Source organism: Quercus robur, chromosome 12 (genome assembly GCF_932294415.1).
Source record: "Quercus robur chromosome 12, dhQueRobu3.1, whole genome shotgun sequence".
Classification (NCBI taxonomy): Eukaryota; Viridiplantae; Streptophyta; class Magnoliopsida; order Fagales; family Fagaceae; genus Quercus; species Quercus robur.
In genome coordinates this window covers 232,696-248,573 of record NC_065545.1, presented here as the reverse complement: position 1 = coordinate 248,573, position 15,878 = coordinate 232,696, and the positions used below count along the sequence as shown (strand labels likewise).

Below are 15,878 nucleotides of genomic sequence, written 5' to 3'. Positions count from 1 at the left end.
CGTATTTCTAACCTCTAAACCACAAATAAAATAATTGAAAAGTTAAAATATGAACCATAGATTAAAAGAAGTAAAAAATATGAGAGAGAGAGAGAGAGAGAGAGAGATGGTGTGCCCAGTTCAATTTGTGGTGATTGAGCCTGCAGAGCTTGAAGATGATGCAATTGAACATTTGCCTAACATGTCATCTTCTTTGCATTTTTGATAGCCGGTGCTACATTTTGAGTACACCAAGTTTAGAATCCTCTGCCCAACCCAACGTATGTCAACTACCATTGGAGTTTTTGTGTTAAACTTCAAACTTCTTAATTTATGCCAAATGATTTCTTTAACTTAGGTTTTTTATATTTATAAAAACAATATATCACTTGATTAGTGTCCAAAATTAAATTTAGAAAAAGAAAAAGAAAAATAAAAAAAGAAGAAGCTTTTTGTTAGAAAGCGGGTTTCCAATAAAATAAGAAAAGATTGAGGCAAGTTCCATAATATAGCAAAAGTGAAAGGACTAAATACAAAACCTCACTTTGCCATATACTACTTGCACTGGCTTGCACTTGCAATTTCCCGTCCCGCCCATTTTTTCTCTGCCAAAGATTTTGACTCTGTAGTGTACAACCCAAGTTTCTCTGTAAGTAAAATGCAATCTCAAACTCACTCACTGTATACTCTATTCATATATATGTATATGTATATTCTACGCTTTTCATTCTCTTCCTTTTTTCCTTTACAATTTGTTTTCTCTTTAGGGTTTCATAGATATACATATACATTCGGCTCTCCAGGGTTTTTATTTACTTTATTTGCATTTTTGATTGACAGATGATAGTTAGGATCCGTTTGGTGGCCTAGAATATAAATGAATAGAATGTGTAATTGAGACTTTTTGATGTTCTGTTGATTTGGTTCTATTTAAAGAAGAAGATCTGAGTCCATGTTAATTTTTGTATACGAAATTGCAAAACATATATTTGCATTGTTAATATAGAAAAATAAACTTCTTCATTAAAAGTCTCAGACTGCCAGTATTTTTTAGCTTGGCAATTGTGGTAATGTAAAATTCTTTGATATTATTGGGCATTTTGGGTGAAAATTATTCCTACTCGGGTTTCCTGCATTAATGTTTCATTTACTTGCTTGAGGAAAATGTACGTAGGAGTGTAAATAGTCTGATACATACATTGAGATCATTCTGTAATGTGTTTGTTGATAGATATACATATTAATCAGTTTGCATTGGTTGATTTTTCACAGAAAACACTTAAATGGGTAGCGAAGATTTAAATGGGCATGAGACAGGTGATATGCCTGAGAGCTCTCATCCTCCACAGACACAAGGATTTGACAATAATTTTGATTTCAAAGGAGGTGAAGAAAAAAAGTGGCCTGGGTGGCCTGGAGAGAATGTGTTCAGGATGTTAGTTCCTGTGCAAAAGGTTGGTGGTATTATTGGTCGCAAGGGAGAATTCATTAAGAAAATCACTGAGGAGACAAAGGCTCGGGTTAAAATTCTTGATGGTCCTCCTGGGACATCAGAAAGAGCAGTAAGTTGCTTTTCTATAGTGTCGTTTTTATTGGGGTTTGTATTTATGTTCTGGGCATATTGAGGTAGTTTTCCTGTCTACCTCAGTGGTTGTTAAACTTAAATTATCAATCAACTTATGTTCTTACCAGATGCTTGACTATCTGATGGTTGTACTGAATATTTATCCTGGTTTTTATATGTGAATGAGTTATGGTTTTTGTCAAAAGTACTCTTGTTCTCATGTTTCTTATGGTATGAATTTGGGCAGTTCTCGACTTACATAAGCCTTAATCCTAATTAAATTGGGGTTGGCTATGGTTTCTCATTCTAATTGGGATTAGTCACATCACACATCTTCTTTTTTGTCATTTATCTTATCTAAAATTGTGCTTGCTCTTGCCTCCTTGTTCAACATATCTTTCTTTACTACTTCTGCCCATGTTGTTTCTTTTTACTCCATCAACTTGAATAAATCACTCTTTTTCACTATGTATCAATCAGTTTGCATTGCATACAATTGAACCATCATAAGCAACTCTTCCTTTTTTTTTTTTTAGACCTCCTTCAATAAGAGTTACTCCTACCTTTGAAAGGATAACTTCATTCTCTTATCTTTCCTGTTGTTATTCCTCATACCATCTTAATATTTCCGTTTGGGCTATGCTCATTTTATGATCATGTTGCTTCTTTTTTTTTTTTTTTTTTTGGATAAGCATGTTGCTTTAACAGTCTAAACGTTTTGTACCACCATAGCTAGTCTTATAGCAATCCTTTTCTGGTCAACTTAATAGATTTGTACAATACTGTACCATCAAATTCTTATTGTCTTGATTTTGCTTGTTTTCTTGCAATCAATTGCTGTAAGTCATTTTCTATAATCTCCTTCTAGATTTTTTTCCCTGTTGTTGGAATTGCATAAAGGTAGATGCATGGAGCTTATTTTTTTTTGGAAATATCACTGCTATTAAATGTTAACTTGTCATACCCTTCAAATCTTGTTTCTCTGTATATTTCTATTGTTTTTGTTTCTGTTATTCCCCCGAATGTAGAACTGTATGAACTATATGTGCAGGAATCCATTATTGCTTAGGGAATTGCCTACAATCAAGGTCAAAAAATGGACTAACTATCTTGCTAGCCTAAATTCCAGCAAATAATTAACAACAGATATACAGCTTTGGTTATAATAAAATATGTTCACTCCAGTATTTAAAAAAGCTGCTAAGAAAGTGATAAATTGGGACCGTTGGGTTACTAAATAGTTGTTAACAATAAAAGACAATAAGATGAAGATGAAGTAAGTTGGAAGGTGAAATTAAATTAACAGAGGCTAAGTATGGAACCAAAGTAAAAGTGTCTTTTGTCACAATAACCAAAATGAATGTGTGCAGGTTCTTTGCAAATTTAAGGCAACAAATCAATTACCAAAGTGGCTTCAAACTAGAAGAACCAAAGATCAAGGTTGCAGGGATCTGTTCTGAGCATTACAAGTGCTGAAAAGTTCCTTTTGACTTAACAATCTGGAATATGTTGTGCGGAGTTTGGTATCGAGAAGCATTCTCTGTATCTGGTAATTACAGAACTTGGTCGACTGGTGTCTTGCCGGACATTGTTAAACTTTGTACTAGGAAAATCTTAAATTGTCATCAGTATGATGCAGTATTACTAACAAGCTTCTCAATTTTTTCACACTTTAATAAGCACAAAGTACATTGAAGCATGGAAGTATAGGTTGTTAAAACCTTTACTAAAGTATAGAAATATGAAATATCTCTTGAACAATTCTGCTACTGGAGTGGCATAAAAAATAATTAATTCCTGAATAGACTAAAGACTGTCACTTGAAAATTATAAGTTTAACCAAAATATAACGTGCATAGAAGAATGTGTACAGAGATGTGTGACTTAATCTTAAAATGCTTTTACTCAAATCTCGTATTCTTATCATATTTTAATATGTATACATCACTCAATGGTGTTTGGTGCTTGTTCTCCCACCACCACTTCAAAAACCTTGAAATTGATAATGAAGTTGGTTTCTTGCTAGGAAAAGAAACCATTGGGTTGGGAGACACCATTGGCATGGTTTTTAGTAATTGTTATGTTTTAGTTAAAATCATTTTTATTGTCCCCAATGGACTACCTTAAAATTGTATTCTTAGGACCCTTGGATGTGTGCCTTCTTAGTAACAGTTTCAAATTTTTAGGACTATGAAAATTTGTTCATAGAAATATTGAAAGATGTTTTTTAAGATTGATATGAATTGTTTGGATGAATAGATGAATCATGAATGGAATTGAACACTTCTTTCCAAATGCTATAATACCGATGATTAATTGTGTTATTGTAAGAAGCTAATTGTGTGTTTGAAAGGATTAGAAGGTCCACTAAAGGTGGAATAATTTTTGGGACTTTTTCTTATCTGTCATGCATGAATTGATTTTGGATTCTGCCACTGGATAGTTTTATGAAATGAATCATGGTCTGATGATGTTGCTAATTTCACTGTTTGTTTCTCTGGCCTTTTTCTAAGGTGATGGTTTCTGCTAAGGAAGAGCTAAATCTTCCTCTTTCTCCTGCCATGGATGCTTTATTGAGAGTTCATAAACAAATCATCGATGTAGACACCAACTCTGCTCACGCTACATCTGGTGCAGTGGGCACAATTATCACAAGGGTTCTAGTGGCAGATACTCAGGCAGGAAGTCTGATTGGGAAGCAGGGTTCAACTATAAAGTCCATTCAAGATGCTTCAAATTGTACTATTCGGGTTCTCAGTGCAGGTTCTTGAAAAATATTATTTTCCATATAAAAATGTTAGATTATTATTTTTTTCCTCTTTGAAGATTTTGAAATATTATTTCTTTTTCCTCACCCTTCCCCCCCCCCCCCCCCCCCCTCGCAAGGTTTTACTTTCATTTTATACATCTTGTCACTTCTATTCAAGCACTGTGACCCTTTGTGTTGACTTTGAGTACTGTTTTCCACATGCTCTTTTGCCATATTCTCCTTATGCCTATCACATACCAGATAACGTAGTCAAATTTTTTTTTTTTGTGAGTTGAGCCTTGCATTTGTTTTCTTAGTTTTCTGCATGGCCTAACATATAAAGAACTATTTATTTTTTTTTTAAATTATTACATTGTTTACTGTTTTCGAATGTGAAATCTTCACAGAAAGGCTGCTTTAATATTCTGAATATTGTAGTAATTTAGTGCAGAACACCTACCAAAGTTTGTGTTGAAAGATGATAGTATTGTTGAGGTACATGGGGAACCTGCTGGTGTGCACAAAGCAGTTGAACTGATTTTAAATCATCTCCGAAAATTCCTGGTTGACCGCAGTATTGTCGGAGTATTTGAAATGCAAGTAAGTTCGTTTGTTTGTATTATTTGGGATTGGTAATCATCATGATTTCTATTTCCATGCACTGTTGTTTATATACTGGTTGACTGGCTCACTTGCTGTGGTTCGCCATTCCAGGTAAGGGTAACATCGGTTTGGATTAGTTTGGCTTAGATGACACAAATACTAAAAGGGTGTAGTTCCCTACTTCCCTGGGGATCTAGAATGTTAGATGCTCAAAACATCCACCCTATTTTCTTAAATTTGAAAGACGTACAACGTAGGGAAAAGTGAAGCCTTAGTTGAATTTCCTGTTTGAAATGTTTTTGAATTATCTTTTTATATATAAGCATGTAATGCTTTACTGAAAATGGTTTGGGGCCAAAATGAACTTTATGGATCTATATGAATAAACCGGGAGTATCTCTTTGCTCTAGGGATGCATGAGCTCGCTAAAGTGATTCAAGAGGAAATCTTTTGGTGTTTGCTTTTCACATATGATATAGTTTTAGTGGATGAAACTAGAAGTGGAGTCAATGCCAAGTTAGAAATTAGGGGGGTTATTCAAACTTAAAGGTTTTTTATTAAGTAGGACTAAAATTGAGTACATGGAATGTAGGTTTAGTAAAAGTAAAAAATTAAAATAATATAAAGGGGCAGTAAGACTCGATGTCAAGAGATACGAAAGAGAGAGAGCTTTCAATTTCTTTGATCAATAATTCATAAAGATTGAGAGATCAAAAATGATGCGAATCATAGGAGAAGAGCAGGATGGATGAAGTGGAAGAGCGCATCCAGAATATTGTGTGATCCTAGAATACCTATTAAGTTAAAGGGGAAAATTTATGAGATTTCTATAAGACTAGCTATGCTCTATGGTAACAAACATGGGTTGTTAATAAGTAACATATTCAGAAAATGAGTGTAGTTGAAATGAGTGTTAAGATAGATAAGTGGAAATACACGGAAAGTTAGGATTTGAAATGAGAAAATTTGCTCAAAGATAGGGGTAATCCCCTATTGTTGAAAAGACTAAGGAAAGTCACTTAAGATAGTTTGGTCATGTGCAAAGGAGAGCAATTAATTCATTGGTAAAAAAAAGTGAGTTGATTCAAATTGAGGGAACGAAAAAAGGAAGACCAAATATCACATTAGTAGTAGTTAAAAAGGACATGTAAATTAAGAAAGTAAGAAAGACTATGACTTTATATGGATTAGAATGGATGAAAAGAATACATGTGATCAACCTTGCAATCTTGTTGAGGATCATAGCTGACTCCAAGCAATTTGGGACTAAGGCCTTGTTGTTGTGTATGAATAAACCAGGAGTATTTGAACTTTTTTGAGTTTAAATGAACTTTTAAATGTTTTTTTTGACCCAGTTTAAATTCATATTGAGTCTAGGATAGTTCAAATTTGTCAATTGTTTGTTTAGATGAGGTGGTTTATTATTTGTCGTATTCATATTGGATAAAATATAACTTGTATAGTTGTTTTTATTGGTTAGATGCAGATGCCAAAATTTCAAGCAAACCAGAACATTCCCCCACACCAGTCCTGGGGCCCTCCTCAAGGTTTTCCAATTAATGCTGGTGCCGGACCTGATTTTGCACCTAATCCTCAATATGTGCAGCCTCCACATCAATATGACAATTATTCGCCTGCTCCACCTCTGGATAATCAGCATTGGCAGGGTCCTATGTACGGAAGGGATGCTTCTATGGGGATTCATTTATCCAGTGTCCAGCCACAACAGCTAGTGGCCACCAAGGTGCTTTCTTCTTGCTTTGATCTTGACTGTGTTTAGTAAGATATGAGGGTAACTCTCTAATGGGGTTGCAGTAAACTTATGGAAACTAAGATTTTCTTTCTGTAGGACTTTAATCAATTAAGTCCTGTGTTATACTTTATTAATTTCAAAGTATTTCTCTCTAATTAAAATCCACAAATGTTTCATAATAAGATCTGATGTTGATGGTAGAGGGCTAGAATTGTTTGAAGCTTTATTCTTGTGTACTTTGTATGAGTGGATGACTGTGTTGTCCACCTTATCTTCTTCCTCTTTGTTCACTTTCATTGATAGTTGTACTATACCTTGACTGTTTTCTCTTAGTAGCTCTCTTGTATATTGAGTTTTCCTCAATAAAACTTTATTATTCATTAAAAAAAAAGGAATTGTTTAAAGCTTCATTGTGCCACTCTTTTTTTTTTTTTTTTTGAGAAACTCATTGTGCCACTCTTGATATTAGGTTTAGTTGAAAAATAAAATCGTGGGTAGCATTTATAACTTCAAATGTTGGAAGAGTAAATATTTTTTGACATGCTTTTCTTCTATAAGAAAAGAGCCTTGTAACTTAACTAGTTGGCATCTCTTGGTATTTTCAATGGAGACATTCTTGGTATAATAATAATAATAATAAAATACTTAATAATTTTAACACTAAACAAATTTTGATTAAATTAGATTTGGTTTTTCTATTTGATCTTAATTTTTCCGAATCTTTCTGATTTAAAAGAAAAATGGAAACTGAAATTCCAGTTATACTTACATAAAAAAATAATGCTTTTCTTCTACAAACTGGACCTGGTGTCCTTTGAGGCTTCAACACTCTTGAATCAGGGACTGGGCCACTGATGTTGATGCTAGAGGGTTGCTTGAAGCTTCATTGTGCCGGAATATTGTTTGTACTTTCCTTTCACTGAGGAAACTGCTGCTGTGAAATGAATATTTTATTATGAATTATGATGTCAGTTATTTCAGTCTGCTAAGTGGCAGTTGAATATAATGTTAAAATTGTTTAGGAAGGCGTTCCGCGTGAGGGTATTTTCCCAATAATATGAATCACAGTAAATTGTGCAAGTAGCAACTGCTCTTTTTTCATTTGCATATTATTGTCTTGAAAACCCAGAAAGAAAAAACAAAGAGAATGAGAGAATGTCAGACCTTGTTGAGGGCTAGGCTTATTCTGTTACAAAATTATTTCTGATATGTGCTGTTTACATTTTTCTTTGTAGGTTACGCACCACATGCAAGTTCCTCTATTATATACAGATGCTGTAATTGGGATATCTGGTTCTAATATAAGCTACATACGTCGTGCCAGTGGGGCGACTATTGCAATACAGGAAACAAGGGGTATGCCTGAGGAGATGACTGTTGAAATAAATGGATCTGCTTCACAAGTACAAACAGCTCAACAGTTAATACAGGTATTCTACAATTCCTGTGATTTCCATGTGTGCAATAGTTGCCTTTATTCTCTTGTTACCTCCAGTTTGATTTGCTTTTTTTTTTTTTTGGTTCCCTTGTTTTGCAATCTTATTTTTAGTTTGTATTTCTTATGTTTATATTGTACTTTTGAAATTAAACCTGTCATTGGATTTGATAATGGCATCAAAGCTGTAGTGTATTTGTTTCTGTATTTCAGATCTGTGTTTGATTTGTTTCCCTGTAATTTGGACTTTTAATATGTAGGGTATGAATTGATGTAATTTTCTAAAAATTATGTAACAGTCATATGTTGAAACTCTGTTTGTTATAGTGATAGTTCTGTTGTACTTTTTTTTTCTTGAAAAAATAAGAAAGTAAAAAAATTTAGGTTTAATTTCAGGGGTGGTTTCATTTTGTCGTTACATAACAGGCAGGCCAAAATTATTGGCATTGGTAACAAAATGCTTATGTGTCACTTAATTACAGTAAACAAAAATTGTAAGTGGCATTAAGAAAGCCACCTCAGCACACCCTAGCCTTGGTTGGGTTGCAGTAGTGCAGCTTGGCTAACGGTCACAATAAGCACACCCTAGCCTTGTGTTCTAGCAAGCTTTTATCAATGGTGCGAGGCTTGGAAACTAGAGGCAGGACAACAGAGGAGCTGAGATTAGCCTACTGTTGTGAGTTGGCTTTCCCAAAACTTGAGATCTCCAGCAAACAGTTGGTCAGACCTAGTGCTTTGATGGATTTGATGATGCAAAAGCAAGGGGATGATGCAGGACAATAGGCACTTTTGTTGTGGGATCTTTAGGAATTCAGCACTAAATTAGGTTTCTTGGTGATATCTTGATGGGTTCTTGAATAAGGGTTGATGTTCAAGGGTTTAAGTATGAAAAGATTAGATCTTGAATATGTTTGATGAGAAATAAAGAAAGATGAAGTGGTAATCACACCTAGGTTTTCCTAATTATTCACACTTAGGTAGGAGAAGGCAGTTTTCTCAACCAAAAAAATAAGAAAGGGTAGGAGAATGCAATTATACATTCAAAGCTTAAAATAAGCTGCTGAATTTTTTTAGTAAACTCTATCTTGCTATGAATTTTACTACAATAAAGCCTTTATATAGGCTATTGCTATATCCTTTCCTAGAAGGATTAGGACTTCTAAATAACTTGTTCCAAGAAAGGCTAAGATTACTGATAACAAAGAAAAAGTAATAAACAACTTTTCTAAACCAAATAGGTAGCCGTTATTAGGGTTAATGGTTGAAATGGGTGGGTTCAACTTGAAAATTTCTCTTTTTTTCTTTTGGGTTATGACTGGAGGTTGCAAGGTATGGTTGATTTTGGTTTGGGGTTTGGTGGTTGGGTGGCACAAAGAGGTTTTGGTTCATGGGTTGGCGTTGCTGGAATTGATACACACAAATCGAAGTTTGGTCTGATGGAAATAATAATAATAATAATAACAACAAATAAGCTGCTGATTTTTTGGGAGGTTTATTTTAGTCCCTTCTTTTTATTGCTAAAAAGTAAAAGAAAAGTGCATTTATTTGTGCTTTATTCTTTTAAAAAAAAAAGTGCTGGAGAAGCGCGCCTATGATGCGCTTCATTAATCCAGCTTCATTTCAATCAAGTGTAGCGCTTAGACCTTTGACCTTTTAGCTTTAAGCAAGCCTAGGCACACATTTTTAAAAAGCACCAGAAAAGCTTCATTAAACAAGCTTTTGCTTCAATCAAGTGCAGCACTTAAACCTTTAAGCTTTAAGCAAGGCTAAGCATGCATTTTAACAACCACACAACCATGTAATACTGAGGTAGAATTACTCAGTTATTTCTTTCTTTCTTTCTTTTTTTGCCTTCACCACTGCAGCGCCTTTTCTTTATCTAATAGCCTCTTCTTCCTATTTGCATGATGCAGAATTTCATGGCTGAAGCTGCAAGCTCTACACAGAACCCAGCTGGGGGATCCATCTGTCAGGGATATAATGCTTTTCCATCTTATGGTCCTTCCTATGCAACTTCAAAGCCCACCACTGCTGGACACACAGGCCATGCACCTGCCCCAGACTATGGTTCAGTGTATGGCAATGATTACGGTTATTGAGATGCTGATATAATTCTGTAGGTATTTTGCAAACATTGTTCTGTGCCGTATCAACTGGATAATACCAGATAATTTGATATGTTGATGTTCTGAATTTGGTGACATTTTATTGTTCATTCTTTTAAATATATTTTGTTAAAAGTGGCAATGTGCTTTTTAGCTTCGCTCTCTTTCCCTCATCCTTATTGCTACTTTGGTCTTTTTCTTACTGGTCTATTGCTGCTAGCACTGAATTTTATAGGCTGTTTAGGACAGTTCAACACATTCAACGGTGGAGTAATAATGCTTGTGTTTTTTCCTTTGTGGGTTTTTTTTTTTGTTGGGGGGTGGGGAGGGCGGTTGGAAGAATTCAAAATTACTTGGAATATTTATTCTTTCTGAGCTACTTGTGTATGTGGGCATCAGGAAATTCGGCATTATTCTGGTTGATGATCTGGTATATTTCATATATTCTTAGTGTGAATCTGTGAATGACCCTTTGATCACAATGTTCGTGCTGGCCAAACATTCTTGTAAGTTTTTTCTTCAATTCCCGTATATTTTGCAATACTGTCCATCTACTTTTAGGATAAATTTCATAAATTACCCTTAAGTTTTGAACTAATGCTAAAAAAGTCTAGAAGTTTCAAAATTGATAAACTTGATCCCTAAACACCGTTAGGTCTGTTACTCTTTTCTCCTTGACTCTCTCCTCTCTCATCCCATTCTCTCTAACCTTGGATTAGCCACAACCCAAAACAAACCTGTACCAAAACCCTTAGCAAAACCTCCATTGCATCGGAACTCACAACCCTCACAACAAATCCACCACCACCACCAAAAACTCACATCTAAAAAATTCATGGCAAACTTGGACCCACCACCAGCGACCCACAATCATTGCAAACGACTACCCACAGCCAACCCAAACCACTTAGCTACTGTAGATTTGAGGGACACCCACCAAATTCAAACCCAAATCTACACACCACCACTATTGCCTTAGAGAGGAGAGCGACAGTGAGATTGAGAGCCAAGGAGGGGAGAGAAAAATAACGAGCGTAATGGTGTCTAGGAACCAAGTTGACTAAATTGATAAGTTTTTAAAATATCTTAGACCTAGTTGGCATTAGCCCAAACCTTAAGAGTAATTATTGAAATCTACCCCTTCTTTAATCCAAAAAGTTGTATTGTCTTTCTTACAAAGCATGTTGCTCATCTTTTGGGTCTCATACAAAATGAAATGTGCCCATGGTAGGGAGGAAATTTGGGTCTTTAAGAATCTAGTGTTTGGTGGTCTGGTTGTAAACACAATTCAGACTTCAAAGTTACACTAGATTCTGGTGTATATGACAACTATTATGAAGGGAATGCTCATCCCTCATACTACTGTTATTACTTCATGTTTTAGGGATATCCAATGTAGCCTAGATAAAGAAAATGTGCATCTCTACACTGTCAGAAGTGGAGAGTGGCAGTCTTGAATGTGAAGTGTTTGATGAGGAAATAAAGGCAACGTTATGGTCTCTAAAAGCAACAAAAGCCTCGGAGCCGAATGGGCTTCATGCGGGTTTTTTTCCTAGCGATTTTGGTTAATTGTTGGGGACTTGATCAAAGCTGAAGTTAAAAGGGTGTTTATGGAGAAGAAAATCCCAGATTATTTAAACAAGACTCACATAGCCCTCATTCCTAAAACGTAAGGACCTAAGACTATTGGGAACTATAGGCCCATTAGTTTATGCAACACGGTTTACAAAGTTGTCACAAAGATAATTGTTGCCAGATTGAGGCCGTTTCTGAGTAACTTAGTTTCTCCTCTCCAGCCAGCTTTCGTGCCAGATAGAAGGGGGGGATAAATAATGCAATTATTGTGTAAGAGCTAATTCACACTATTAGCAAGAAAAAAGGAATATTGGCTATATGGTTATGAAAATTGACCTAGAGAAAGCTTATGACAAGCTGGAATGGAGCTTCATTAGGGACATGCTTATAAGAGTTAACCTACCAAAAACCCTGATCGAGATCATCATGAGTTGTGCTTCCACTATCTCCACCTCTATTCTATTTAACGGGGGTTGTCTTGATGAATTTTGCCCAACCAGGGGAATTAGACAAGGAGACCCACTATATCCTTATCTTTTCATTCTCTGTATGGACTATCTTGGGTAGCTACTCATTTGTTCTCTGCCGACGATCTTGTTTTCTTTGCCAAAACAGATCATATCAATTGTTCAACCATTCTGGATGTGCTAGATTATTTCTGTAGTATATATGGACAAATGGTCAGTGAGTCCAAATCGAGAGTCTATTTTTTCCCAAATGTTGACAGAGATACAAGAGAGTCCTTGAGTGATATTCTCGGCTTCTAGTCCACACTGGCAATTAGGTAAATACCTTGGCATCCCTATTAAAAGCCTTGGCTTAATTAGCCAAGACTTCAACTTTGTAGTTGATAGAGTGAAGCAAAAGTTGGTGTGTTGGAAGGCAAATATGCTTTCTCTAGCTGTAAGGGCTATTTTGGTTCGAGCTTCTTCGTCTACCATTCCTGCTTATGTGATGCAATGCACTTACCTTCCTAACAGGATTCTTGAAGGCATAGACCGGGTTAATTGAAATTTTCCATTGGGAACTTCTAAGCAAGCAAGAAGGATGCATTAGGTAGGTTGGGACAAGATAACGAAAACCAAAGTGAAAGGTGGCTTAGGCCTTTAATTGGCCAAGGGTAGGAATGTTGCTTTGCTAGCAAAGCTAAATTGGAGATTTCACACGGAGGTTGACTCACTTTGGGCTAGAGTTCTAAAGAACAAGTACTGCTCTTAGTAAAGAGTAAGGTCCAAAAACCAAGATAAGTTGCCTTGTTCTCAAATATGGCCAATATGAATGAAGGAGAAGAATATTTTTCAAGAAAGTATAAGGTTGATCCCTGGGAGAAATAGTAGTCTGAGTCTCTGGTATGATAACTGGTCGAATGAGGGGCCCTTGAAGCAAGTTATCCAAGACCCCCTGCCCCAGCTAGTGAGGAAGGAAAAATTAGAGATGTGGCCTCAACATCTGGTTGGAACTGATCAACGATCCCTTTTGAGCTCCCCTTAAGTTGCAAGAAGGAGCTTCAGGCAACCCCATTTGCAATGGCAGCTAGTAGCCAAGACAAACTAGTTTGGATGGGAGCAAAACATGGGGAGTTCGATCTCAAGAGTGCGTATAGAATTGCTTTAAGCCTAGGTCCCTCTCAACCTTTCCATGGTAAATGGGTCTGGGACCTTAAAACCCTTCCAAGAATCCAGACTTTCTTATGGAAGTGTTGCCACAACAGCATCGGAGTTAAAGAGTGCCTTGTATCAAGAGGTATGGTTATGGACACCACTTGTCCTCTATGCCACGGTGGTGTGGAATAAATTGTACATGCTTTTCGAGACTGTCCTATCATTATGTCTATTTGGAATCATTTGGGAATCCCAAGCAGCAGTGGCCTCTCCTTTTCTCAAAACCTTCAGACCTGGTTAGCTGTGAACTGCACCACAGAGAAAGCCACATCACAATGCTCTATTCTTTGGAGGGTGGTGTTTCCATTTGTCGTTTGGATAATTTGGAACAACAAAATCAGGTGGTCTTTAAGAATAGAAACTCCAATCCAAATCTAGCAAAAGAGATAATTTAGAGGGCGAGGAAGTTCTTTTATTGTGCTTATTTTCCAAAGGTAATAGTGAACTTGGTAATCAAGCAAATTAGATAGGAAAGACCTGCACGGGGTTGGGTAAAATTGAACTCCGACGGATCATCACTGGGGAACTCGGGTCTGGTAGGAGGTGGATGAGTAATTCGCGATGAGGATGGTGCTTGGATTGTAGGGTTCGCTAGAAATATTGGCATCACATCCAGTTTTTTAGCTGAACTATAGGCCCTTTGTTATGGCCTCTTACTTTGCATAAATCGAAATTTTAATGCTATTGAAGTAGAATTAGATGCAAAATCTGTTACAGATGTTTTGTCCTCTCCAAGTTGTCCTAACAATCTGATCTCTCCTTTGGTGGATGATTGTAGGCTACTAGCTACCCAAATTCCCTAGATTCGTTATAACCATTGCTACGAGAAGCAAACAAAATTGCGGACAAGCTTGCTAGGATGGGAGCTGTCCAAGACAACCAATTTGATCATTTTGTTTGTCCACCTGTGGACGTTTATAATATTTTTATTTTTTTCTAGTATTTTTATTTTTGAGTTTAACGGTCTGTACCTAAGCAGAGAATGCCCTGAAACTTTATTTTTTCCTCAGTTTTCGCAATGATATCCTCTTTTGACCAACAAAAAAGCAAAAAAAAAAAAAAAAAAAAAAAAAAAAATCACATTCTCTATACAACAGAAGAAGAAAGAAGACATTAATAAAAGGATGGTGTCCACTCTCTGAGACATTTACTGCCTTCTCCACAATATTATTCCACAAAATTACAGCCAATGAAATCTTGATACGAGCCTGGTTTGCAAGTGTCCACAACTCCACATTAGATCACCTGATACACCTTTGCATGTATTGCACCAAGCAACCAATGAACAAAAGCAGTATTGCAAAATGACACAGGACAAGTATGTATGGACAGCAAAGGAACTCGCAAAATGGTACTGGAAACTTATATTCTTTCAAGATCGATGTTGAAAGTCTACATCTTTCCTTGCAACTTCCGAGACATGTCCAAAGACAAATTGACTACGAGAAAAGTTTCAAACAGCTGTAAAGGAACATTAAATTGTTTGCTGACACATGTTTTTGTACAAACCAGTTAGTTCAACTTTAGAAGCTTAAGCAGTTTGACAATACGATTTATATTTTTATTTTCACAATCTTAGCATGGTTTTCTTTGACACAACCATTTGATGCATTTCATGAGGTGTTGGTAACTGAAGTTGTGGTATATCTTGGTAGTAATTATTTTTATCTTTGGATTGTTTGGACAGACAACTCATCAGTTCCACAATCTCAACATTGCACCAAATTTCTAGTATTTCTAATGGGGACATACAGGGATCAAATCTCCCCTCTCTCTCAACTATCGAATTTTCTAAAAAAATTAAAAACATTGCACTAAATTACAAAGCTCAAAGATTCATTGAATACCTTGAAAATCAATCAAGTCATGACTTTAAATCATTCAGCTGGTAACATGGGTAGAAATCATTCAGCAGGTAACCAGTTAGTTCAACTTTAGAAGCTTAAGCAGTTTGACAATACGATTTTTATTTTTATTTTCACAATCTTAGCATGGTTTTCTTTGACACAACAATCTGATGCATTTTATGAGGTGTTGGTAACTGAAGTTGTGGTATATCTTGGTAGTAATTATTTTTATCTTTGGATTGTTTGGACAGACAAATCATCAGTTCCGCAACCGCAACATTGCACCAAATTTCTTGTATTTCTAGAGGGTACATCCAAGGTTCAAATCTCCCTCCCCCAACTATCAAATTTTCTAAAAGAAAATAAAAACATTGCACTAAATTACAAAGCTCAACGATTCATTGAATACCTTGAAAATCAATCAAGTCATGACTTTAAATCATTCAGCTGGTAACATGGATAGAAAAATAAAGAAACCATTCAAATAAATTATTATTATTTATATATATATATTTTAAAATAATCAGGTTTGTATGAACAATGCAAAATTCCAAGACATAAAAATAAAGGTATTAAAAGCCGATATTTAAAACCTGAAACAATGAAG

At 35.7% G+C, this 15,878-nt stretch overlaps 1 protein-coding gene across 2 annotated transcripts; it reads left to right on the top strand.

Moving 5' to 3' along the window:
• Nucleotides 1-483: 483 nt before the first annotated feature.
• LOC126708609 (flowering locus K homology domain-like) lies at nt 484-10,346 on the top strand. 2 transcript variants are annotated; one of them, XM_050408419.1, is made up of 7 exons: nt 484-628; nt 1,252-1,541; nt 4,057-4,306; nt 4,744-4,892; nt 6,382-6,639; nt 7,884-8,078; nt 9,997-10,346. In XM_050408419.1, the coding sequence occupies exons 2-7, from the start codon at nt 1,263-1,265 to the stop codon at nt 10,180-10,182; spliced, it is 1,317 nt and encodes a 438-aa protein (XP_050264376.1). In that variant the 5' UTR covers nt 484-628; nt 1,252-1,262; the 3' UTR covers nt 10,183-10,346. The 2 variants fall into 2 exon arrangements, with proteins under 2 accessions (XP_050264376.1, XP_050264375.1); XM_050408418.1 differs by having other exon boundaries at nt 6,376-6,639.
• The last annotated feature ends 5,532 nt before the right edge of the window (nt 10,347-15,878 follow it).

Bases quoted from the DNA above. Each gene is read 5' to 3' on its own strand.
- LOC126708609 (XM_050408418.1), top strand. From the start codon at position 1,263: ATGGGTAGCGAAGATTTAAATGGGCATGAGACAGGTGATATGCCTGAG. The intron at 1,542-4,056 runs GTAAGTTGCTTT...CCTTTTTCTAAG, and splicing joins CTGGGACATCAGAAAGAGCA to GTGATGGTTTCTGCTAAGGA. The intron at 8,079-9,996 runs GTATTCTACAAT...TGCATGATGCAG, and splicing joins CAGCTCAACAGTTAATACAG to AATTTCATGGCTGAAGCTGC.